Raw genomic sequence first — 23,558 nt, 5'->3', positions numbered from 1 at the left:
TGCTGAAATCCGTTTATTTCATCTAACGTTATTACTTACGAATGAATTCACACACGACACAGTTAAAAAATAAATTGCAACAACTTTGACGCGGCACATTAACGATTATGTAAACTGTAACGTTAAACAATGTAACGGTTTGTCATGCCCCTGATACTTCACGCATCTAGAAGTTGGCACACAAAACAGCCGACAACCTCACATTTAACAGTACAAGCAAAATATACCTGTTATTAAAAAAAGAAGAGTCAAGTTAAGTTCGTCGAGGTTTCTTCAAAACAACGCATTTCCCTCCATAGCTATAGGAATGTTCATTGCATGAGCCGAGATGTGATCCATCCTCGAAGTTGGAGTTGCTGATGAAAGGTTCTCTCTGTCGTGCGCTTTCTGGGAGCTGGGTGCGCGAGTCCTCGATGTGAAGAACGTTTGGATGACAAAAATAAATAAATAAAATCCACCAACACCTGCAGTTCCATTCCACAGCTGATTTATTTAACAAAGCCTCCTTTTCACAACTCTGAATCTTTTTTTAGTGTTTATGATACGCTCTTTTTTATTCTTCATACACTTCCATTTGACACATGGCACATCTTCGCCAGTGTTGGAAAACATACAACAGGGCGTTTTGGGGGGGAATTCACACACTTAAATAAATCATAAAAAAATTCACTAGACACCACATCATACATACACAGTCTACACATTGAATACAGTAATGTTATGTAACAACACAGCGTAACCATTTTTTTTCTCTGTACAAATACTATTTGACATTTCACAGATATGACTTCATGATATATATTTGGCCAACATGGAAATAATTTATTTTACTCAAAATACAAATTCACATTATTTTCCTTTTGGCTGTAGTCGATTCACCAAGCTAGTTTTGAGATATTTGCTGCCTTTACTATATCCATAACTGTCTTAGTTTATCAACTACAGCTAACATATATTGAACATCATGTTAATTTCTATTTTGAGTAAACTATCCCTTTAATGTTTATTTTTTACGCAACACTTCTTCAGCACGCTCTCCATTCTCCACATTTCCAACCAAGCGGATGATTGGCTCGTATCCAACCAACCTCATCATAAAGCGAATGGACCTTCCCTACTGCTGAGAAAAACTAGAACAAACTATCCTGTAATAGAACACGTTCTTTGGCTGACATTACACCACTCCAGAAAACAACAAGCTCTTTCCCACTAAAATATCACACACACACACGTTCTTTCTGTCTCTCACATTTCTCTTTCTATCACACACACACACACACACACACACACACACACACACACACACACACACACACACACACACACACACACACACACACTGATGAGTCGGTCCATGGTTTCTACATGGTTTCTCCACCCCTACACCCAGGAGTCAGGGGATCCAGTGTACTGGTTAGCCTTCTGAGAAGGCCTCCTCGTGGTGGAGTAGAAGTCCACGTAGTTAGTGGTGTTGGTATTGGATTTCAGTCTGTTAGATTGGGAGGTGTTGTATCGCTCTGTGGAGGTCAGGTTCTCTGGCTCGTCCTGGTAAGGCCCAGGCTCCTCCTCCCCGTAACCTTGCGGCGATGACAGGTACATTCTGTAGTTGTTGTAAGTATTCCTATCCGGCTCGTCGGAGTAGAAGACATCTTCCTGCTCGTAAAACAAAAGACAAATTCTTAAGACAAACTCAGTCCCTTCAAGACAACAAACATGGGTCCTACATGAGAGTGGAGGGACTTTTACAGACAACCAGTGATGTAGTGGTAACAAACTAAAAATAGGTTGGTAATCTCTGATCGCAGTCCGTAGTCCTATACTTTCAATGCATTTTTCCACTTCACCACCGAACACAATGACCAAACTTGTAAGATACATTTAATGCCTTGAACACAAGAACGGCTCTATGCGGACTCAGTGGGCACCACTACCCCCAATAAAGGACAATAGGGTTGTGTAATCTTGTTTTAGGTAACTGAAAGATAATTTAAATGCCCAGTGCAGTCAGAATTGAGATTTTCTTGTGCTTAATATACATTTCCACATAATGAGTTTGGAATAATACTGTGATATTGAAAAAATGATGATAATGCCCTTTAAGTCTAAGAGCCGTTTGAAATTAACAAAGTTTCATTCCGTTTGGGTGGGATGGAGCCTGGTATGTCACCAGGTGGTAAATTAGTTAATAGACCAATAAGAAAGAGGGTTCCAATTCAACCTCTCTGCCAAAAATAGCCTGTTTTCCACACTCAGACCACTCTCAGACAGACCTAGCCAAATTCATGCTAAGAAGCTATTGCTGCTTATTTTTGACACATTTAATTGAAAACAAATCACAGTAAGATACTTGATTGTTACGCAGAAATGATTTGATATTGAGATAAAAACGGCTGCATTGGCCCTTTAAGACAACAGAACCACAACATTTCTTTGTCTTACCTGGGACCTAGGATAGTCCTCTCTTGATGGTGAGGAATAGGACCCGATAAAATATGGTGTTTGCTTCTCTGACCCTGAAAGTGAAAAACAAAGAGAATATGTTGAACTCAACTCGGTGTATGAAACATGCAAAATATATGCAAATGTACAACGGAAAATGTACTGGCGAATAAAAAAAAAAGAGACTATCGTGGCTTACCTGTGTACTGGTTTCTATGTAAACTGTTGTTGCCATAATATGTATCGAGTTGCATAGATGACTGAGCCCTCTGGTAGTTAGAGCTGTGTCTTCTGATTCCTAACATGGCAGGAGAGGAGGTTGCACTACCACCTGAGAAGACATTCCATTCATTCAATCACTCAAAATCAACATTATATTTAGAAACTGGTCAGAAAGTGCTCGACAGTAACCCGGGCCTAGACCTCAAAGAGCAAGCGGAAGCATAGTGGCAGGGAACAAACCTAGAGAGGAACCAGACCCGGAGGGAACGTCCATTGTGGTGTGTGTTGATGAGTAGCTTGAACATGATAGTTGAGCACTCTCACCTGATTGGCGGGGCACGGGGGACATCTGTAAGGTGCTAGTAGGCAGGGTTGGTTGAGACCTGTACCGGTCTCTCTCCAGAGTGGACACAGGAGTGATGAAATGACCGTGGTGCCATCCGTCCTACAACAGAGATAATTGCAACTCTCAGGACAGTGATGTTTTACATTGGATATCAAGGTATTTTATCGGAGATCACTTCAGTTTTTCCAAGGTTAAAATGGAGCCAAGTCTCTAACTTTTGATATGAGTTAAGCGATTATACCAAAACCATTGACTTGCGAAGACACAGTGATCTGACCTGTTTGTAGAGGGTGCGCAGGTCCCTGTACTGCCACAGCGTGTTGAGGACCTGAGCAGCAGCCTTCACCACCTTCATGGAATACCCTTTCCCCCTGCCCTTACTGATGTCCACCAGCTTCTCGATGCCCCCCGTGTCTGCTAGGGCCTTGGCGTTCTCCATGTTCCTGCTGGTGACTTCGTGGAGCGTGCAGCAGACAGACGCCACCGTCTCGTCAGACAGCAGGGAGGGGCTTCCTCCGGGGAGACGGTTCACCAGGTCCCGCATCGCGTACTTTCCTGAGAGGGGAGACAGGGGGGCATGAAGGACTTAAGTGTGTGTGTGAGAAAGAGAGCGAGTTTCTGTGTGTGTGTGTCTGACCTATAAGCTCCTTGTTCCTGCTGTCCAGGGCCATGTTCCTCAGGGCGGTGGCCACAGAGCAGACCACCCTGTCGTTGTCCATCCTCAGCAGCTCCACCAGGATAGGAAGCCCCTTCTCCTTGCGCACTGCCGCGCGGATGTAGGCCGCAAACTGCACACAGGGCATTATGATTTCTATCGTATTTTGATTGAACCTTCATTCACCCAGGAAGTCCAATTATGTTACTACAGCACCATTACCATTCAATAACACCAGATAAACGGTGTGAAGCGACGCATGACAGACACTAGCGTCAGGTGGGGGTTGTTGGTCTCTTGCGAAATGGATTTGATCTCAATGAGACATCTTAATGAGACTAACCTGCATGAACAAAGGTTACAAGGAAACAAAAAGCGGGACACCTTCCAGTTTCCAGCGGAGAGGTTCTGAAGGGATCCGGCGGAGCCCTCCAGGGTGGCAGGGTTGGAGCTCTCTGCCAGCAGGCTGAGGTAGGGCTTCACCACGGCCGGGTGCCACAGCATCTCTGCCCCCCGCGGAGGCTTACCAAACCCCGGGATGGGTCCCACGCCGTCCCACTGAAAGCATAATGAAGAGCATGAGCGGGATATAGGCAATCAGTTCTAATCAAATCTCGGAGGAGAAACACCCCACAGAATGGAAGAAACGTTGTCACCTAACTACCGAGTTCCAAACTGCCTCTGGAGCTTCATGAAATGGGTTTCCGTGGCTGAGCAGCCGCACACAAGCCTAAGATCACCGTGCGCAACGCAAAGAGCCGACTGGAGTGGTGTAAAGCTCGCCGCCATTGGACTCTGTTTGGTGGAGGAGGAGTGATGGTCTGGGGCTGTTTTCATGGTTCGGGCTAGGCCCCTTAGGATTTCCCTTCACTGGAACTAACGCTACAACATACATCGTTGTAGACGATTCTGTACTTCCAACTTTGTGGGAACAGCTTGGGGAAGGCCCTTTCCTGTTTCAGCATGATAAAGCCCCCGTACATGAAGCGAGGTCAATACAGAAATGGTTTGTCGAGATCAGTGTGGAAGAACTTGACTGACCTGCACAGAGCCCTGACCTCAACCCCATCGAACACCTTTGTGATGAATTGGAAAGCCTACTGCAATCCAGGCCTAATCGCCCAACATCAGTGCCCGACCTCACTAATGCTGAATGGAAGCAAGTCCCTGCAGCAATGTTCCAACATCTAGAGGAAAGCCTTCCCAGAAGAGTGGAGGCAGTTATAGCAGCAAGGAGGGGACCAACTCCATATTAATGGCCATGATTTTGGAATGAAATGTTCGACGAGCAGGTGTCCAAATACTTAGTGTACATAGTGTATCTTAGCTAATGTTCTGTGTTAATTCTAACACATTTCCAGGCGCCTTTATCATAGGTGTCGGAGTGTGACTTAGCCAAGGAAAGCAGACAACCCCCTACTATACACACCTTATCGTCCAGCCAGCCCCTCTTCTTCTTCTTCCTCTTCTTACCCCAGCAGAGGTAGTCTAGGTCCTTACTGGGGGACCCGTAGCCCAGCAGGGCATCCAGTTCCTGAGTCCCCAGCAGGCGAGACGAGGGCATCTCTATCTCCAGACGGTAGGACAGGTTCCTCAGAGTACACACACAGTTCTCCACAATCTGGGAGAGGAGGGGGAAGCATTTCAGTGATGCACACAATATACACACACACACAAAGGGGGTAAGATCAGGAACTTCAAGTTGGGATAGCAGAGATCGATGGGCAGCTACTGAGTGAAGAGGACTGGTCTAATTCTGGGTAAAGTAGATGGGGTTCAGGCGGATGAGGTGCATGTCATTGTTTTTGGACTAGCCTAAATGTACTCCTCTTATAGTAAGCCCACCTTGCTGTCGAAGTCAGAGGTACTAACGCAGGCCTTGAGGACATAGAGAAGTGAATCCACCAGCCCCTCGCAACACCTCAGCTGACCCCTGGCCTCCTCTCCTGCTGAACTCAGGTTTCTGTAGCAAAACACAGTAGAAAGGTGGACAATACATGCACTTATACAATACATTAAGGGTCACACACACACACACACACACACACACACACACACACACACACACACACACACACACACACACACACACACACACACACACACACACACACACACACACACACACACACACACACACGCCATTTAGCAGACACTTTAATCCAAAGCGATGTACAGTCATCTGTTCTTACAGGGATGACCTCCTCACTCCTCACCTGAGGCAGCCGGTGGTGTTGCGCAGCAGGAGAGAGGAGTGGAACTTGAGCTTGGTCTCCTCTCGGTAGTTGCTGCTGCTCCAGCCGGAGTGGGGGATGACCACAGTGTTGGTCAGGGTGCTCAGAGCGTCCCTGATGATGGTCATCTTGACCGCGTCGCACGACGACAGGTTCCACAGCACCCCTAGTGGTAAACGGGGATAGGCACGGATGTAGTGAGCAGAGGACACTGCTCACTACATCGTGCTGAGGTGTGGCCATAAGGTTGTATCCAGTCACCCCTCAGTTGATAATGCAGAGACAAGCAAGAAATGCTGTATCAGAAAGCAGGCATACAGACCTAGATCTAGACTTCTCAAACTCAACTCTGGACCTCGAACCAGTTCCACTACGTTTTTGTCATTGGTCCCCTCTAATCAGGGACCGATTTAGACCTGGGACACCAGGTGGGTACAACTAATTAACAGGTAGAACAGAGAACCAGCAGGCTCCGGACTTCGTAGGGTAAGAGTTGAGTACCCCTGGTCTAGACAGTCATTAAAACAGGCAGACAGCAAAATAAAAAGACAGAGACAGACAGTGAGGCAGAGAGACGTACCAGTGACCAGCTCCCGGACTTCGTTGTCGGTGGTTTTCCTCAGCAGTCTGAGCAGGGCGGGAACGCCACCAGAGTTCCTCAGGGCCACCTTGTTGTCGTCTGTAGCCTTGCCATAAACCAGGTTCCTCAGGGCTCCGCAGGAACTCTTCTGCACCTCCACAGCCTTGTGGTCCAGCAGGTCCACCAGGTGCTGGATACCTCCCAGGTGACACACCTGTTAGAAGAGGGTCATTGTCACACACACCTGGAGCTGACAAAAAAGGTATAGTCAATAACACAGTTACTAAAGCAATAAGGCCAGAGGGGGTGTGGTATATGACCATTTTACCACGCCTAAAGGCTGTTCCCTAACACGACGCAAAGCAGAGTGCCTGGATACAGCCCTTAGCCGTGGTATATTGGTCAGATACCACAAACAACCGAGGTGCCTTATTGCTATTATAAACTGGTTACCAATGTAATTAGAACAGTAAACCATTTTTTGTCATACCCGTGGTCTGCATTCAGGGCTCAAACCACCCAGTTTATATTTGTGTTTTTAGGACTATCCTTTATATTAATTCACCTTTTACTGCAGTAGGCTAAATCAGGGTCACAGAGGGATTCTTGGTAGTCTTTAACCAATCTACTTTGAAACAAAGGCATACACCTCACAGACATGGTTATGGGCTTAAAATAAAGAATCAACTGTGCCATGTCAGATATAGAGTTGAACTGTATTACATTTTGATTTTGCATCCCAATATTACACTTGATATACATCACAGAAGACTGAAATATAACAAAACCGTTTGACATTTTTTGAAAAGAAAAAAGCATTTATTTTAAATTATGAAAAATATTAATGACATTCCACCCATGACACCACTAGAGTGCGATTTGGTCATTCAACTGCAGAAAAGGGCTATGTGTTTGTGCTTTCAAATCCTCTCTAGGGAAGGACTTCTCATCCCCATATAGTCTGTTTGATCATACACGTCAGCTGAGAGGTTAGGAACAGACAGGGACAGACGGGCATCCTGGTACCTCCACTTTGATGCGGTTGTCTCCGTAACACAGGTGCTGGAGGTAGGCTGCAGCGTTGGCCTGGACCGAGGGGAAGTGATGCTGCAGCATGTGGATCACCTCAGGGAGATCGGGGTCACGCCATGCAAACTCTCTGCAGAGGGTGGGGAGGGAGAGCGAGCGGGAGGGAGAGAGATACAGAGGGAGAAAAAGAGATAGTAGGAGAGAGATAAGGGGAGAGGGAGAGAAAGAGATAGTAGGATAGAGATAAGGGAGAGGGAGAGAAAGAGATAGTAGGAGAGAGAGAAGGGAGAGGGAGAGAAAGAGAGTAGGAGAGAGATAAGGGGAGAGGGAGAGAAAGAGAGTAGGAGAGAGATAAGGGAGAGGGAGAGAAAGAGATAGTAGGAGAGAGATAAGGGGGAGGGAGAGAAAGAAATAGTAGGAGAGAGATAGTAGGAGAGAGAAGGGGAGAGGGAGAGAAAGAGATAGTAGGAGAGAGATAAGGGGAGAGGGAGAGAAAGAGATAGTAGGAGAGAGACAAGGGAGAGGGAGAGAAAGAGATAGTAGGAGAGAGATAAGGGGAGAGGGAGAGAAAGAGATAGTAGGAGAGAGATAAGGGGAGAGGGAGAGAAAGAGATAGTAGGAGAGAGATAAGTGGAGAGGGAGAGAAAGAGATAGTAGGAGAGAGATGGGGAGAGGGAGAGAAAGAGATAGTAGGGGAGAGGGAGGGAAAGAGATAGTAGGAGAGAGACAAGGGGAGAGGGAGAGAAAGAGATAGTAGGAGAGAGACAAGGAGAGAGGGAGAGAAAGAGATAGTAGGGGAGAGGGAGAGAAAGAGATAGTAGGACAGAGACAAGGGGAGAGAAAGAGATAGTAGGAGAGAGAAGGGGAGAGAAAGAGATAGTAGGAGAGAGATAAGGGGAGAGGGAGAGAAAGAGATAGTAGGGGAGAGATGGGGAGAGGGAGAGAAAGAGATAGTAGGAGAGAGATAAGGTGAGAGGGAGAGAAAGAGATAGTAGGGGAGAGGGAGAGAAAGAGATAGTAGAAGAGAGACAAGGGGAGAGGGAGAGAAAGAGATAGTAGGGGAGAGGGAGAGAAAGAGATAGTAGGAGAGAGACAAGGGGAGAGGGAGAGAAAGAGATAGTAGGAGAGAGACAAGGGAGAGGGAGAGAAAGTGAGTCTAAAAGCACTTTTCAATCGATCGCTTCCAACATCTACGACACATCATTTGATTTGAATTCATCAATAACATGTCTGGATGTAATCATCACGTGGCTCGACGTGTGTGTGAGTGTGTGATGGTGCGTTGTGTATTTGTACCTAGGATCCTTTTGTATACTGTCTATGGAGGGGGACCTTGTGGCAGCCCTGTCGACCAGACCAGAGTGCCTGGAGAAAGAGGTCTCATTGGGCCCCTGTCCCTGCTGGGAGACCCTGTAGGGGTCTGCGTATGACCCTGCGGTGTTCAGCCCATAGCTGCTTCTTTGGTACGCCAGGGTGCTGCAATGGCTTGTGGTCCTCTGGAGGGTCCGCTGGAGGTTCTCCGCACCTGGGAATACAAAGACACAAATATATTCAGGATGGGCCGTAGCCTACACACACACAAACACACACACACGCACACACTTCTCCACTTTGAGTCTTGTGTCTTAGAAAAAACAGCCCACATATGAATATCTTGTTGACTGTAGACTGCAAACTAGTCATTACACACTGTGCAAGTCTCTGGTCCCAACGGTCCTAGCCATGTGTAGTTGCGTCTGCTAGTAGTGTGTTGCAGTACCCGTGAGTGTCCTGTAGATAGCGCTGTGTGATCCGTGGTGGGTGTGGGTGGGGCTGTGATACAGGGGGCTTTGGAAGGCTCTGTCGTCGTAGACAGGCGTGACGTGGCAGTCAGGAGACATGGCCATCCTCATATCCTGGTCCAGTGGGCTGTGGTGAGTGGCGTAGGAGCTGTGCAGGCCTGAACACACACACAGCAGTGGAACATTAATAGTCACGACATTATTTACACTGTGTCAGCTGTCAAGATGGGCTTTGAGGACAATGTTGTGGGTAATGGAATGTGGAGAAATGGGGGTGAATGAATTACTACCAAGGCAGCAGCTACTATTCCTGGTGTCCGAACAGGGTCAGAACAGTTACATCAACAGCCTACATCATTAAATAAAACAATACAACATACAAGACATTATTATATTATTACTGTAATATTACAAATTACTATGTAAAATACACAATACCACAACATTACAATGTGTGTGTGTGTTAGAGTGCGTATGCTTGTGTGTGTGTGTGTGTGTGTGTCTCTTCACAGTCCCCAAGTCCAGAACAGTCTCTGGGGAAACACACGGCACTAAATAGAACCATGACGACACGGAACAATTTCACAGGTAACTCAAACTAGCAGTAAAATCAGATAAAGCAACACCTCACAGCACAACGTGGTGAGGTTACCTGATGTGAAAGAGAGTTCCACGTGGTCATGGTTCTATTTAGTACCGTGTGTTTTCCTAGAGTCTGTTCTAGACTTGGGGACTGTGAAGAGACCCCTGGTGGCATTTAAGGTCCAGCAGTGCTGCTCTGTTCTGGGCCAACTGTAATTTGCCTACGTCCTTCTTTGCAGCACTTGACCATATATCTGGGCAGTAGTCCAGGTGTGATGAAACTATGGCCTGTAGGACTTGTGTAGTTGATTGTGATGTCGAGAAGACCAAGCGGCGCTTTATCACGGACAGACCTCTCCCCATCTTAGCTACCGTTGCGTCAATATGTTTTGACCATGACGGTTTACAATCTAGGGTTACACCAATCATTTTAGTCCCCTCAACGTGCTCAATTGCCCCATTATTCATTAGAAGATTTAGGTGAGGTTTAGGGTTTAGCGAATGATATGTCCCAAATACAATGCTGGTTGAAGTGACCACACTAATGCTAGAGTGCATCTTGGATGGTTCAACCTCTTTTGAAAGCTCAACCTATTGAGATGTACTGTGCAGTATAGGCCTACGGCCAACAAGAATCCCCTGCATCCCTCTGCCTCAGTGTTACGAGCTGTAAAAGGCTATGCTTTATGGTTCTCCAGGGCGCACTTGATTCACTTTGCCAACAGGCTCCTTTCTTTTGGCCCTGTAAAATAGATGGAAACCAATCCATGCTGCTTTGTCATTTACCAAACAACACCCCCCACAGCAGAGCAGTGCTCCGAACCACTCTGGCTATGCCTCAAATGGCACCCTATTGCCTATAAAGTGCACTACTTTTGCCCAGATGTCAAGCCCTGACTTTAGAGAGCTATTTATGTCTCTATTTTGGTTTGGTCAGGGTGTGATTTGGGTGGGCATTCTATGTTAATTTTTCTATGTTTTGTATTTCTTTGTTTTGGCCTGGTATGGTTCTTAATCAGGGACAGCTGTCTATCGTTGTCTCTGATTGGAAACCATACTTAGGCAGCCCTTTTTCCCCACCTGTCTTGGTGGGTAGTTGTCTTTGTTTGTTGGCACTATAGCCTTTAGCTTCACGGTTGTTTTGGATGGTTTATTGTTTTTGTCTGCATCATATGAAATAAAGGAATATGTACGCTGACCACGCTGCACCTTGGTCCAGTTCTTTCAACGGCCGTGACACCAGAGCCCTATGGCCAACCACCGAACACGGGATTTCTAAAACAGGCCTATGTGGGCCAGTAGGGTAGGCTCAATGATATGATGCGCTGCAGGATGGATCGGGATAAAGGACAAACGCATCTCTCTGTCGCCACACTACAGATCTAGTATTTAGTTCATATAATCCCTTTCACACAGAAACCAATGGATCTCTACAGAGCTAAATCGATTCAGAAAGGCAAGTTCTCCGCACGTAAATAAGAAGAGAGACTGGTACCGTTTTACCCTTTTCAATAATATTTTTCCTACCCTTTAACCAGCATAAAATGACCCTTTAAAGCTAGACTCTTTACTTGCTACATCCATTTTTGGACTTATAAATTAATGATACTGTATATACCCATTGATTCTTGAAGAATATAACTTAAATAAATGCCTCATGAACCGGGTTCAATAGTTATAGGCCTACCCCATCAGAACCCAAAATATAAGCTTTTTATTCTCCAATGTAAATAAACACTGTATAGCAGGGTTCCCCAACTAGCGGCCTGCAGAGGATTTTATTTCAAATCTGTTCCAAATTAATTCCCACACATAAAAGGAGATACTGTAAATGTGATCGTAATACAAAATGTAAGCAAGGTTTGAAATGATGTTTTGGTCAAATATATGTTTGGGCTTCTTGCGGTCAATTTGCAGTCTACAAATGATTTGTTATTATGTTCCGGCTCCCTGACCATCCCCTCAAAAAGAAAATCCTCCCGCAGCTGAATCTAGTTGATGATCCCTGCTGTATAGCCATAAAACATGGTTAAAACTACTATCATTATGTTGATGGATGGTCAGTCCTTGCATACATAGCTTTGCATTTGAGAGTGGTTAAATTTACCCAGGCCCATCCCTCAGCTTCTTACCAAAACACAGGCAGGTTGACCGCTTTGTTTGCTATTGTTTTAATTAAGGATTCCAGCTTTAAGTGTGTGTGTGTGTGTGTGTGTGCATGAACGTGTGTCCTGCTGTATGACTAACCAGTGAGGCTGTCAGGCCGTGACAGAGGCAAGGCGGTCCTCTCGTAGAGCCCGTAGGCGTCATGTATGTAGGGGAGAGCCCCCTGGCGGGGCAGTGTGGAGCCGTAGTGCTGGGGCACAGCCGTCATACAGGACCTCAGAGGAGAGCCAGATAGGCCCCTCCCCTCCACCAGAGACAGTGTAGACCCCAGGCGCCCGGAGACACTACCCATCGCCTGTTGAGGTGAGGTGGCATGACTGGCGCTCCCTGGAAGGGGGCTGGTCCGGAGAGGAGAGTCGCCGTTCCCGTTCCTCTGGTGGGTGGGGGAGTAAGGAGAGGTGGCGCGCTGGAAGGAGGGGGTGGTGCCTGGACCGGGCAGGGAGGAGGGGGGCATGGTGGTCCCGGGGAAGATGCTGGCGAGGGGTTTGGGCTCGGTGAGGATGGGTGAGCCGTAGGTGCTGCCGCCCTGGGAGGTGCGGAGAGAGACCCGGGACGGGGACACGGCGCCCCCCACACCACACACAGGAGACTGGCCCCGGGAGGAGAGGGAGCCCATCCTCCTCATCACCCGCCCTGACGCTGAGACCTGGGGTAGGAGGGATGCAGGGTGAGTGGGGGAGAGATACCGGGTGTCAGGGAGTGGGGGAGACATACAGTATGGACAAGGCACGACACACAGGAAATATATAAATGGGAAGGCATTTAAAAGGTTATATCATATGAATACGTGGGCGTATAAATAGGTTGTGTCTGTCTCTTCACAGTAGAGGTGGGTTAGTGTATATTGGCTACCTGTGCGGAGGCCTGTCCCTCTGCCCGGGAGCTCCTGCCGTGACTGGGGCTTCCCCTGGGGCCGCTGCCTGACAGCACGTGTCTGGGCTCTGACAGAACCACGTTCTCTCTGCTCACACTGTAGTAACTCATACTGCTGTCCTGGTAGCCACTGTCTGCATAGGACGTCATATGGGCCACAGATCCTGTGAGAGGGAGGCGAGGGGAGGGGTAGAGGAGAAAGAGAGGAGGGGGGAAAGGGAGGAGAAGGGGATGTAGGAGAGAGGAGAGGAGAGGACAGAATGATGTTTGTCTCGTTGGTCTTCAGGTCTATTTCAGAGCTAGGCTACACAGCGAATGAGCATTAATGCAATCGATACATTCATAATGAATACAGCATCCCACGGTATGTAAAAGATAAGTGCCCATTTAAAGAAGCATTGTCACTAAGTTACGGAATGCGCCCGCTTAGGATGATATACTGTTTATTGTGCATTTCATGGCCAAATTAAAGCCGTGGTTACATTCGTTGTAGATGTTGTCTTAATATTTCATTAGTAAACCACTGCTACGTTATAAACAGCATGTTGTGTCGCAGTACCTGGTATACTTTGATGTTATCCCACAGCTACTTTTTATTTCAAAGAATTTTCTGTCTCTTGTCTTCAAAGCATTTTCAGTTTTTTTTTTGGTTTCAAAGCATTTCTGCCTTTTGACTTTCAACCCCCCAACCCCTTTTTTTGATGTCATTATTCCTGAGTTTTAAAAAAAAGAATAATAATCCCATCTAGCCCTAAACGCTCGATATTCTCCACGCTAAATCTAAACTGTCAACAACAACAACAAAAAATGAAGAAGAAGGCAGATGATAAAGAGGATGCAGGAAGTAACAGACCCTCACTGTCATGCGGGGATGCCCTCTCCACTTCAGGGAGGTAGAGTGACCCGTGACCCTGATCAGCTCGGAGGAGACGGGAGGGTGACTGGTGAGAGCTGTCCATTACAGCAGCCCGGTGCTCTCCTGTACCAGACACATCTACTGAGGAAAACATGACGGCGTCATGTCAACCTGTATCCTGTGATCGCTATCGAGACGGTTTAAAAATCACAGGAGGTTGGTGGCACCTTAACTAGGGAGAACGGTCTCGTGGTAACGACTGGAGCAGAATAAGTGGAATGGTATCAAATACATTAAACACGTGGTTTCCATGGTTTTCAGGTGTTTGATGCCATTTCATTTGCTCAATTCCAGCCCTTATTATGAGCCGTTCTCCCCTCAGCAGCCTCCTGTGGTATAAACGTAGCTTACCTCAAAATCAGTTTATGATAGGACTCGCTACATGCCCTTGTACTTGTACTTCCATTGGGCAACCCTATGGGTGTCTAGACAATAGGATTTCAATAGGGGTCAATGTGATTTTAATATGGGAGAAGATGTACCTGTGGATCTCCAAGCAAAGGACTTCTCTGATGAGTCACTGTAAAGAAGAGAAGGTAGTAAAATAATGGAGGGAAGGAGGTGGGTCAGGACAGGCATGGAGAGGAGATGAGCGTTAGATCAACATGAGTTTACAATTTAATCCTGTATTTGTGTGTGTGTGTGTGTGTGTGTGTGTGTGTTGCATGTTGTGCATTCAGTAAGCCTGGATAAAGGCATTACTGTAGCTACTCATCATCAGTAGCTCCAATGTAGGTGACATGCTGAGAAACAGGGTCAGAGCTCTGTGTGTGTGTGTGTGTGTGTGTGTGTGTGTGTGTGTGTGTGTGTGTGTGTGTGTGTGTGTGTGTGTGTGTGTGTGTGTGTGCGTTTGTGTACCTGCTACTGGCATCATCATCATCATCGCCAGGCGACTCAGCTCCCAGCATGCACCTCTCAAGTTGACTGGCGACGATCTGACGCTCCTCCTCCAGCTCCCGGGTCAGACGCTCAAACTGGAGTTCCTACGGCAACACGGAAGGGACAAACGGTAGAATCATACTCGCCGAATGACACTTTCTTTCACTGACAACAGCTTCCATTGTGATAACAATAACCAAGGTACACAGCTTTTGGCATGCTCACTCTGCGTCGATTTTAGAGCATTTTAATGTTTGACCTGTAAAATATCTATGGTCCAAATGAATAAGTCAACAAAAGAGGCTTTGTGGCATTAAGGTCAGAGCTACCCAGATTCATCAGGCAGATTTCACGCTGAACAGGGACGGGTGTTTCTTAATGTGTTTGTTACAAGTCAGCATTATTATAAGAAGTCAATTAAAAACCCTTCAGGGCTACAAATGTCTAAAAATGTGTATATAGACTAGGCAGACTTTATAGGCCATGAAGTGAGACTAACCACTAAATGACGAAGCATCATCTAATGGAAGCAATCAGTGGCACAGTGGCAGCCAGCCACCAGCTTGAACAGGATGGGTTCTTATCAGGATGGGGTCCTGCCAATGATCCCTCCTCCCATGCCAAGCAGTGCCAGGTTGTGTCTAGTACTGTACCAGCTGAGTGGTGAACTGGAGGCGTCACTGACTGACTGCCCATTGTCACAGGGTCACAAACACAAAAGTGTCTCTGTCTAGTGAGAGGCGTCGACCCCAGAAGCTCAGATCCTGTCTGATGTACACACACCAGAGAGAACCAGACGACTTCTGCAACACACTGGAATCCTGCAAACCCACAGGAAACGCAGCCAAAGACAGAGTGGAACACACACACAGAGCGCACACACACTCACACCAGAGAATTACTGGGCTCAACCAAGCACATCACATGCACAATAAATACAAGGGGGGGGGGACATAAATGCACATACACACACACACACACACAGACACACACACACACACACTCCCTGACAGCTGTCTAACTTCAACAGTTTGCAGCGCATTAGGGACCTCAGTGAAATACGGGCAGGGCAGCAGGGTGGGTGATGTAACTGGATTGAACCAGCCTGGCTGGCCTGGTGCTTTAACTCCACCTACAGATCTAGATTAGGATAGAGATGAGAGATGGACCATTCCCGGAAAACTAAACCAGCGGGGCACAGTGTTCATCCTACATACTGGTACCAAAACATTCCATGACAACAACAAGAAAATCACCAAGACTTAATTCTTACTAGAACGTCTTGTTCTCTTGGGACTTTTGGCACGAACATGGCATCCGCTGATTTTTGAAACGTCTTACTGGGTTTGCCAATTTCTGAATGGCTAATCGCTCATTCAGTAATACTGTTTGCTACAGCATCTGATGGACTCCTATTACTATTCAGAATGAAAATGCTGATTTTGCAAAGATTATTACTGCGGCTCATCATACTACCGCAGTTAGCTGACCCCCACAATTCTGCTGACTCTTCACAAAATCTGACAGAATTCAAGAGAGAAACCCATTAGAAAACACTTAGCCTAAAGCCTTAGGTGTCAAAATACATCAAAACAGCACTGCCATACTCATGCAGCAATACAGTGTACGCAACAACAACAACAAAAAGGAATCAATTTTGTTTTTAACTAAAAGATACAAGAAAATCTATAAAATCTCATCAGGAAGACACTTCCAGTTTTCAGAATGAGACAAAAATGAAAAAGATACTGCATTCATTTCCAGTTTTGTGACGGGTTTGATTAAACGTCTGGAATATTGTCACATTAGTCATTACTCATTTCTGTACTAGCACTCAGGAGGACAGGACAGTGAGGCAGCCTACACTGTACATCTGTAAATCCTGGATCTGTAAGCACTCTGCCTTCCCACAATTCTGATTGAGCGACAGTCTCAGAAAACACTGATCGATCAATGGAGGTTATTTCCTTGTACATTCTAGCATCTCTAAATTCATAAAATAACAGCAGAAGGGAAAAGGGGAGGGACAAAGACTCATAGAACTAGAACGAGATGGGGAGAGAGAGAGAGAGAGAGAGAGAGAGAGAGAGAGATCGGGAGGGAATGCGATTCATTCCTACTGCGAGAGCACGAGAGGAGCAAAGGAGGGAGCTATTCATACCTGTTCTTTGACCGAGGCCAATAGGTTGTTGGTGCTGGTGTCTGCTTGGCTGTGCCCGCTCGGTCCCTCTCTGGTCGGCAGAGACCCTTCCCCCTCCTCCCCCATCTCCGTTGCCCGCTGCTCCGGGGATGGCATCCTCCACCGTCTCTGCCCTGTGGAGACATGCCCAGTACACATTACACAGACAATATGTTACTGTCCAGCACTACAACCCAAACAAGGACTGCAGTGCATGGAAGGCCCAATTGCTTGCCATGTCATTTTGCTACCTATTTGCAATGCATGCATGCACTTCCACCAATGTGACAGGCTGAGAAGCACTGCACAGCACTTCAACTAGAAGCCTGTGTATAATAGCAATACATTTACTACAGCCACTGTCAACGGTATGTCAGCTCTCCTAATGCAAGATGATGCTGCATTACATCAGGGCATTGGTGCAGCCAGTTCAATGAAAATGGACTGTGAGGTCAATGCATGATGAGTATGATGATACACTGGAGCTATAACCCCATGATAGATACATTGTAACAAACAAAATCACCGTGTTTGAAGTTTGAACACGCAAGAGAAAATGTACACGGCGCATATGGATATTGAGAAGGTGAATCATCCGACTCTACCTAGGTTAAAATGATAGGGATCATGTATTTACAATTCTGCAACAGCTGCTTACTTACGAGGCACGAGCTAGTGAGATTCCTTAGCCGCCAGATGTTGCTGATGTACTGCTCAGGGTACACGTCCGTCAGGAATCCATTTTCCATACGACCGCGACAGCTTAATTTTGCAAACAGTCTCGCTAAGACTACATTACTACTTCATCCGTTAGAAATGATTCAAGCAATATTCCATGCATTGGCGAATGTCAATATTATTATTTATGTATCTGCCTTGGTTGTCCAAAATCTACCCAGCTACGGTGCAATTGACTTCTGTGGCACCAACCCACGATTCCAGATAAGTGTGACGTCACCATGCGGTTTGTACACGGAGGTATTTATATGGTAATTTGCTGGGGCCATAGGAATACAACACACTGTTTTCACCTTACAAAATAATAGTTTAATCAGCAGATATATGACATTTAAAGTGGTGTTTTTTCCAAATATATATTGAATGAAATGAATATGCTATCATATTTTGTTGTAATGTAATAAGGCATATGAATAGAATGAATTTGATTGCATATTATTTCTGTTCTATAACCTGTAGGAATCTATGTGATAGTTTTATACTGTACTTGTCAATAGGCATGATTATTAACACTAGTACTGTTCTGACAGTGTAGATAATTACCACTTAATCAAGAAAGAGCACGAGGGGTACATGTACATGCTCATTTATTTGAATGACATATTCACTCATCACTTTAAGAAAGATGTGAGAATAACACATTGACTGTGTTAATAAAGTGGACCTATCCATCAATGAAAAACTAGGGAAGATTATTACTGTGTATATTTACTGCGCTAAGTGGAAAATGTCTCCAAGCCACATGCACCTTCAGGTAAGGCTGGGCGATATAGCGTGAATACCGGTCTGGATCAACATGTCATCTATCTAAAAATGTTTTTTTTTATTTTTTATTAAGTGCTAAATAACTGAACAGTTCAACACATTGGACTATTTCGTAATGAAGAAAGCCTGTTAAAATAACTTGTTGCCATTCCAGTCTCATGCGCTAATAATAAAACACATTTGGATCTTGTATTATTCAGAAACATAAAATACAGTCAAATAACACCGTACCGTTGTAAACTATAGTGATATAGTTTTGGCCATATCGCCCAGCCCTACCTTCACGGCAAAGCAAAACCATTTTTACTTCAGAGTAAACAATATCATTGCACAATACAATTGCCACTATTCCCTAAATATGTAGAATGAATCGACACCGTTGTTAGAACATCACAAAAGGTTTCTATCTATCTATGGAATCAATGGCCACCGTAACTTCATAACACTGAACCATATCCTGGTATGAGATAGAATGAAGTAGATTCATTGGCATTTCTCTCTTCCATTCCAAACCATGTCTGCCTTCCCATGACAAGTGAATCACTTAGCACCCATGTTTCCATGTTTTTTTGGCAGAGCTTTCCGATCCTATTCAACATGGGAGCTGAATTAGCGTGAGCCACAAACGTCTCCTTTGTGTGTCCGTACAGTAGGCCTTGTTCACAAACAATCTTCACAGCACCGAAACCATTTTTTACACCACAAATAGAAACTCCAGTGTACAGTACTGTTTCATAGTCACACAAATCATCTTCCAATTCAAGAACGATAATATAAACATGACAAGCATCAACAAGCTGTGTCGGTGGTCTGAGAACAACATTACACGGAGTAAAAAACAAAAGACAAATAAATAAATAAATAAATAAATAAATGAACAGAGAAGGTACCGTTGCATAATTACAAAACATAACAGTTGGGATGTACGGTAATGAGAGAAAGTGTGTCACTCAGAGAGAGAGAGAGAGAGAGAGAGAGAGAGAGAGAGAGAGAGAGAGAACAGACCGTAGAGTGAATGGCATGTGTGGGTGTGTGTATCCACTGTTGTTTTCTACCCCAGATGGACCTCTTCTGTTCTCCTCCCTATTCCAGGTCTTCATCCTCAGGTGCGATGGTGCTCGTCTGTTCAGAGGTCACACCTGAAAGACAACACACACACACACACACACACACACACACACACACAGGTTGGTCATATGTAATAATGGTATACATTCAAAATGCATTAAATCCCGTAGCCAACCCATATGAGTCATGTTTGGCATTAGTCCAGAATTTCCATATGGTATGAAATAAACACTTTAATTGTTTGATTAAAGGTTGTTTCATTTAGCAGAATAAACATATAGTGCTGCTGCTAATTCCTCCAAAATACATGTCGAGGAAAAGTCTGTCAAAGACTATAAGGCTATAAGTAATTTGTCGTACTTGAGCAGTCATCCTCGTTGGTGGACTTCTTCTCATCCTCTATGTAGCCAAAGCTCAGCAGCTTGGACATGCTCACAGGAACAGTTTTCTCAACGGACCTGTCCATAGTAAAATCACTTTGACTGAGAGGTTGGAAATTCAGTGGTGTTAGTGTGGTTATGTTGAATTTATAACTTCCAACATGACACAAATGCTATACTACACCGCTTGTAAAGGTTATACAAACATATTGCATACTGATACACGCATATTTCAGCATGTTGGTATTATTCAGCGTGAAGTGAAATGGAATTCCAGAATGAATAGGAGATGTGGAATACAGAGGCAGGCACTCACGTCTTCTTGTATTTGTTGATCTCCATATAACCACCTTGGCTTAGAGACATGTTCTCCATTTGGCTGGACGCATCAGTGACTGTGGGGTTCTGCACACAAGAATACAAACCAGCTCAAACCAGTCGGTCAGGCCCAGTACAAGAATACTCATTGTATGAAGTATACGAGCGCATGGAACACTTCTAACAAGGAAATGGAGGACCGAGTAAATACATGGGTGAAGATATGATGACCACAGCCATCTGGTTGGCAGTCAAACAAATGAAATGTTGTTGTTAAAACAAATCAAAGAATTTCAACAGAAGTCAACCACCCCAATCCCTTTCTGAACGCAAGGACGGAGTCAACTCAAGAGATGAACTGATGGGAAACAATAAAGGGAGGGGAGGATGGTAAATGATAACAACTGTGTCAGTGATGAGGGGGTTTGTTGGGGCCATTGAATTCACCTTCTCTTTATAGCTATCACTCTCCCTTTCCCAGGCTGAAATATCATCAGTACCGAAGGGAGCAGCTAGAGGTTGCCTTTTGCCGTATCCTTGACAATCATCAGGGGATGCTGCTTTACTTCCGCTGTAAAGCACAAAACCATTGTAATACCCCTACATTGGCCACTACTTTTGGCCAAGAGGCATCCATTTGAGAACCCTGGCTTGGACGACTAAAGGTACACCACCAAGAGTCAAGATGTAACTTCCCATTCTAAACATGACCTGTTCATCTGTTTTCAAGACACATACAGACATAACATGATGCTGAACGTTTTCTTAGGCCTGACATATTGTTCCGTGATCCCACTTTAGAAAATGAGACATTCCAATAATATTTTCATCAAACAGAGCCAACGAACCAACGGGGTTCGGGGTCCTTACCTCTGAGATTCAGCTGAGAACCAATCAGGCGAGTTGTAGGATTTATTAGGCCTAGCCTCCTCCTTGTTGTCCTCATGCCACAGTAAACCTGTGGAAGGACACATAACACAAAGTACTTAAAAGTAGGAACATGACTAAACATTTTACCTTTATTTAACCAGGTAGGCAAGTTGAGAAAAAGTTCTCATTTACAATTGCGACCTGGCCAAGATAAAGCAAAGCAGTTCGACAGATACAACGACACAGAGTTACACATGGAGTAAAACAAACATACAGTCAATAATACAGTATAAACAAGTCTATATACAATGTGAGCAAATGAGGTGAGAAGGGAGGTAAAGGCAAAAAAGGCCATGGTGGCAAAGTAAATACAATATAGCAAGTAAAACACTGGAATGGTAGTTTTGCAATGGAAGAATGTGCAAAGTAGAAATAAAAATAATGGGGTGCAAAGGACGTCTTTCGAAAAGCAGTCTTTTCATTTCCTCTGGGAATTCAACGCCTCTCCCGTATTTGACCTAGATATTTTTGGGTGTATGTATTGATATGTAGGTTGCGCATGTCGTTCTGTCCTTGAGCTGTTTGTGTCTATTAATGTCATGAATTATGTCACGTTTCATGTTCTGTGGTCACCCCAGGGAGAGTAGCTGTAACTTTCGGGCAACAGCTAATGGGGATTCTAATAATATACCAAATACCAAATGAGTTGAGCATGATATATAGAGCAATTCACTATCATTTGAACTAGATAATATTATTACAGCCACACTAATCTGTGTCCGATGAGGACATAGTAATGACCATGTACCGAAGTGTAAAGCATGTATCTACTGTAAAGCAGCACAAATCTATGTCACAAAACATTGTTACCCTTCTGTCCCCCTCCTTTGGCAAGTTTAACATAGTCGGAGTCGGAGTCGAATATTCCCACACGCCTTCCGCTGGTCCTGGCCTCAGGAGCACCCTCAGTGGCTTCCTGGCACAGCCCGGGGATCTGGGAAGTGGGTCCCGTAACACCGTTGGCGGGGGATTGGCCTGGATAGCCTGTCTTCACGCCTGTAATAAAATGATTCGGTTTTGAATGGGTGTTGTCACCGGCACTTAAGCCTGCATTTACAGGCAGATGACGTAACTGCCCTGGCTGGCTAGAGAATTAATGGCCTAGATGTAAAAGCTATATTGAGTGATATAGTGTAGCCTCCCTGTATGTAAGCATATGAAAGCCTCTGCTAAGGTCTCGAAATTCGCTGCAAGGGAGGTAGCTAGTGCACTTTCCCCTGCAACCCAAAGGTAACTGGTTCAAGTACCACCTCAGCCATTCCTCAATTGCTACATTTGGTGGAAGCAGAGGGATAAATCCACACTCTCTCGGATCTTTTTAGGAATACTCTGCTTAGAGGTCTGGCCCTTTATGGCACAGGAGAGTTTGCTTAAATGCAAGGATACTGTATTAGTTGGCTCAGATGTCCAGTTAACTGACTACAGCCAGAGGCTAAAATACGTTAGCAAGCTAGCTTACCACCAGGCTTGGTCCGTCTGTGGTTGGGAGCAGCACTCATTTTGGCTGATGATGATTCCAGAATTAGCTGACGGGGTATAATAAAAAGACAAGAAAGTTGCAACGTCAGTTAAATATGCAAGATAAACTATGCTAACAGTTCTCGCTATATGTAAACCACACGACAATCGGGTATCCCCGTTTCAGACACAGAGGGGAGAGGCACACACAACCTTTGTTCAATGCTAGTTAGTGGGATAGCATCCTTTAGCTAGCTAGCTAGCTTTACACAAAAGCCATCAAACGAGCACGACTGGCTAACAGGTTATCGTGTCATGTTGGTAATCGCACATAGAGTAATGCAATGTTCAGAGAGGAATTTTAGGTTTAGAAAAGCTATCTTACACAATTCGTGTGCCGGTGAGAGTGGAGACCTCGATATGGATGGTTAGCTAATGCGGTTAGCATTTCCTGCTGCACATTCCATGTACATCCGGTCATGTGGTTGTATTTATTATTTATAAAGAAAACACCCAAAACAGAAATATCCTACCAATATACATTACACATTTTCATACAATTATTTATTACAGTTACAATAAACCAAAATGTATAAATAGATTGACTTCAATTAGGAGACGTTCGCGTCTTTTGGATTTGTAATACTGTAAATTATTAGAATTTTCATTTATTACAGAAAATTGTAATTTTCTTCACTCAAAACCAGCGCCATACATCTGAACAGGACCATGGACAGCAACCCCAAACAAGCCACAGCGTCACCCTGAACCTTTTCAGGACCATGGACAGCTCATCCTACAACCCCACCAGAAATCACATCGTCCAGACCCAGACCAAGACATTTGAGAGATTGACGTACTGGAGGCAGAAATTTGTGATTTCCCCTTAGATAGGTCAGCTGCAAAGTCAAAATGGACTATATTGTAAAAATGGATAACAATTCGCTTTTTGGTCGTAATTAAAGGTTAGGGTTAGATATTAGAGGTTAATTACTTTGTGGCTGTGCCAGCTAGTGACCA

The 23,558-nt window shown here is 45.0% G+C and overlaps 3 protein-coding genes across 9 annotated transcripts in view; all 3 read right to left on the bottom strand.

The window, feature by feature from the left end:
• The window catches only part of LOC112266501 (protein TANC1-like), a 53,438-nt gene extending 52,808 nt beyond the window's left edge, over positions 1 to 630 (bottom strand). For both annotated transcript variants that reach the window (XM_024444008.2, XM_024444009.2), the window contains exon 1: positions 228 to 630. The gene's annotated coding sequence lies outside the window, so the exon portion shown is untranslated. The remainder of the gene's footprint in view (positions 1 to 227) is intronic.
• Positions 631 to 632: 2 nt separating this feature from the next.
• Positions 633 to 17,832, bottom strand: LOC112266499 (plakophilin-4). Of its 5 annotated transcripts, none has more exons than XM_024444002.2 (21): positions 17,544 to 17,832; positions 16,864 to 17,015; positions 14,682 to 14,806; positions 14,306 to 14,343; positions 13,761 to 13,904; positions 12,887 to 13,071; positions 12,116 to 12,680; positions 9,265 to 9,444; positions 8,802 to 9,030; positions 7,503 to 7,635; positions 6,477 to 6,690; positions 5,879 to 6,062; positions 5,508 to 5,625; positions 5,092 to 5,283; positions 4,047 to 4,220; positions 3,645 to 3,795; positions 3,285 to 3,562; positions 2,986 to 3,106; positions 2,639 to 2,770; positions 2,440 to 2,513; positions 633 to 1,653 (listed from the first exon to the last, which is right to left on the bottom strand). In XM_024444002.2, exons 2-21 carry the CDS (start codon positions 16,996 to 16,998, stop codon positions 1,381 to 1,383), a joined length of 3,645 nt encoding a protein of 1,214 aa, XP_024299770.1. In that variant the 5' UTR covers positions 16,999 to 17,015; positions 17,544 to 17,832; the 3' UTR covers positions 633 to 1,380. The 5 variants fall into 5 exon arrangements, with proteins under 5 accessions (XP_024299770.1, XP_024299772.1, XP_024299771.1 ...); XM_024444004.2 differs by having other exon boundaries at positions 13,767 to 13,904; XM_024444003.2 differs by having other exon boundaries at positions 13,761 to 13,901.
• A 357-nt stretch (positions 17,833 to 18,189) lies between these two features.
• LOC112266498 (uncharacterized protein C7orf57 homolog) lies at positions 18,190 to 23,058 on the bottom strand. Of its 2 annotated transcripts, none has more exons than XM_024444000.2 (8): positions 22,924 to 23,058; positions 22,540 to 22,606; positions 21,891 to 22,076; positions 21,021 to 21,108; positions 20,598 to 20,721; positions 20,149 to 20,237; positions 19,813 to 19,934; positions 18,190 to 19,523 (listed from the first exon to the last, which is right to left on the bottom strand). In XM_024444000.2, exons 1-8 carry the CDS (start codon positions 23,017 to 23,019, stop codon positions 19,468 to 19,470), a joined length of 828 nt encoding a protein of 275 aa, XP_024299768.2. In that variant the 5' UTR covers positions 23,020 to 23,058; the 3' UTR covers positions 18,190 to 19,467. The 2 variants fall into 2 exon arrangements, with proteins under 2 accessions (XP_024299768.2, XP_024299769.2); XM_024444001.2 differs by having other exon boundaries at positions 19,813 to 19,910.
• Positions 23,059 to 23,558: the final 500 nt, after the last annotated feature.

This window comes from Oncorhynchus tshawytscha, linkage group LG14, assembly GCF_018296145.1.
Source record: "Oncorhynchus tshawytscha isolate Ot180627B linkage group LG14, Otsh_v2.0, whole genome shotgun sequence".
Taxonomy (NCBI): domain Eukaryota; kingdom Metazoa; phylum Chordata; class Actinopteri; order Salmoniformes; family Salmonidae; genus Oncorhynchus; species Oncorhynchus tshawytscha.
This window is presented reverse-complemented; position numbering and strand designations above follow the sequence as displayed.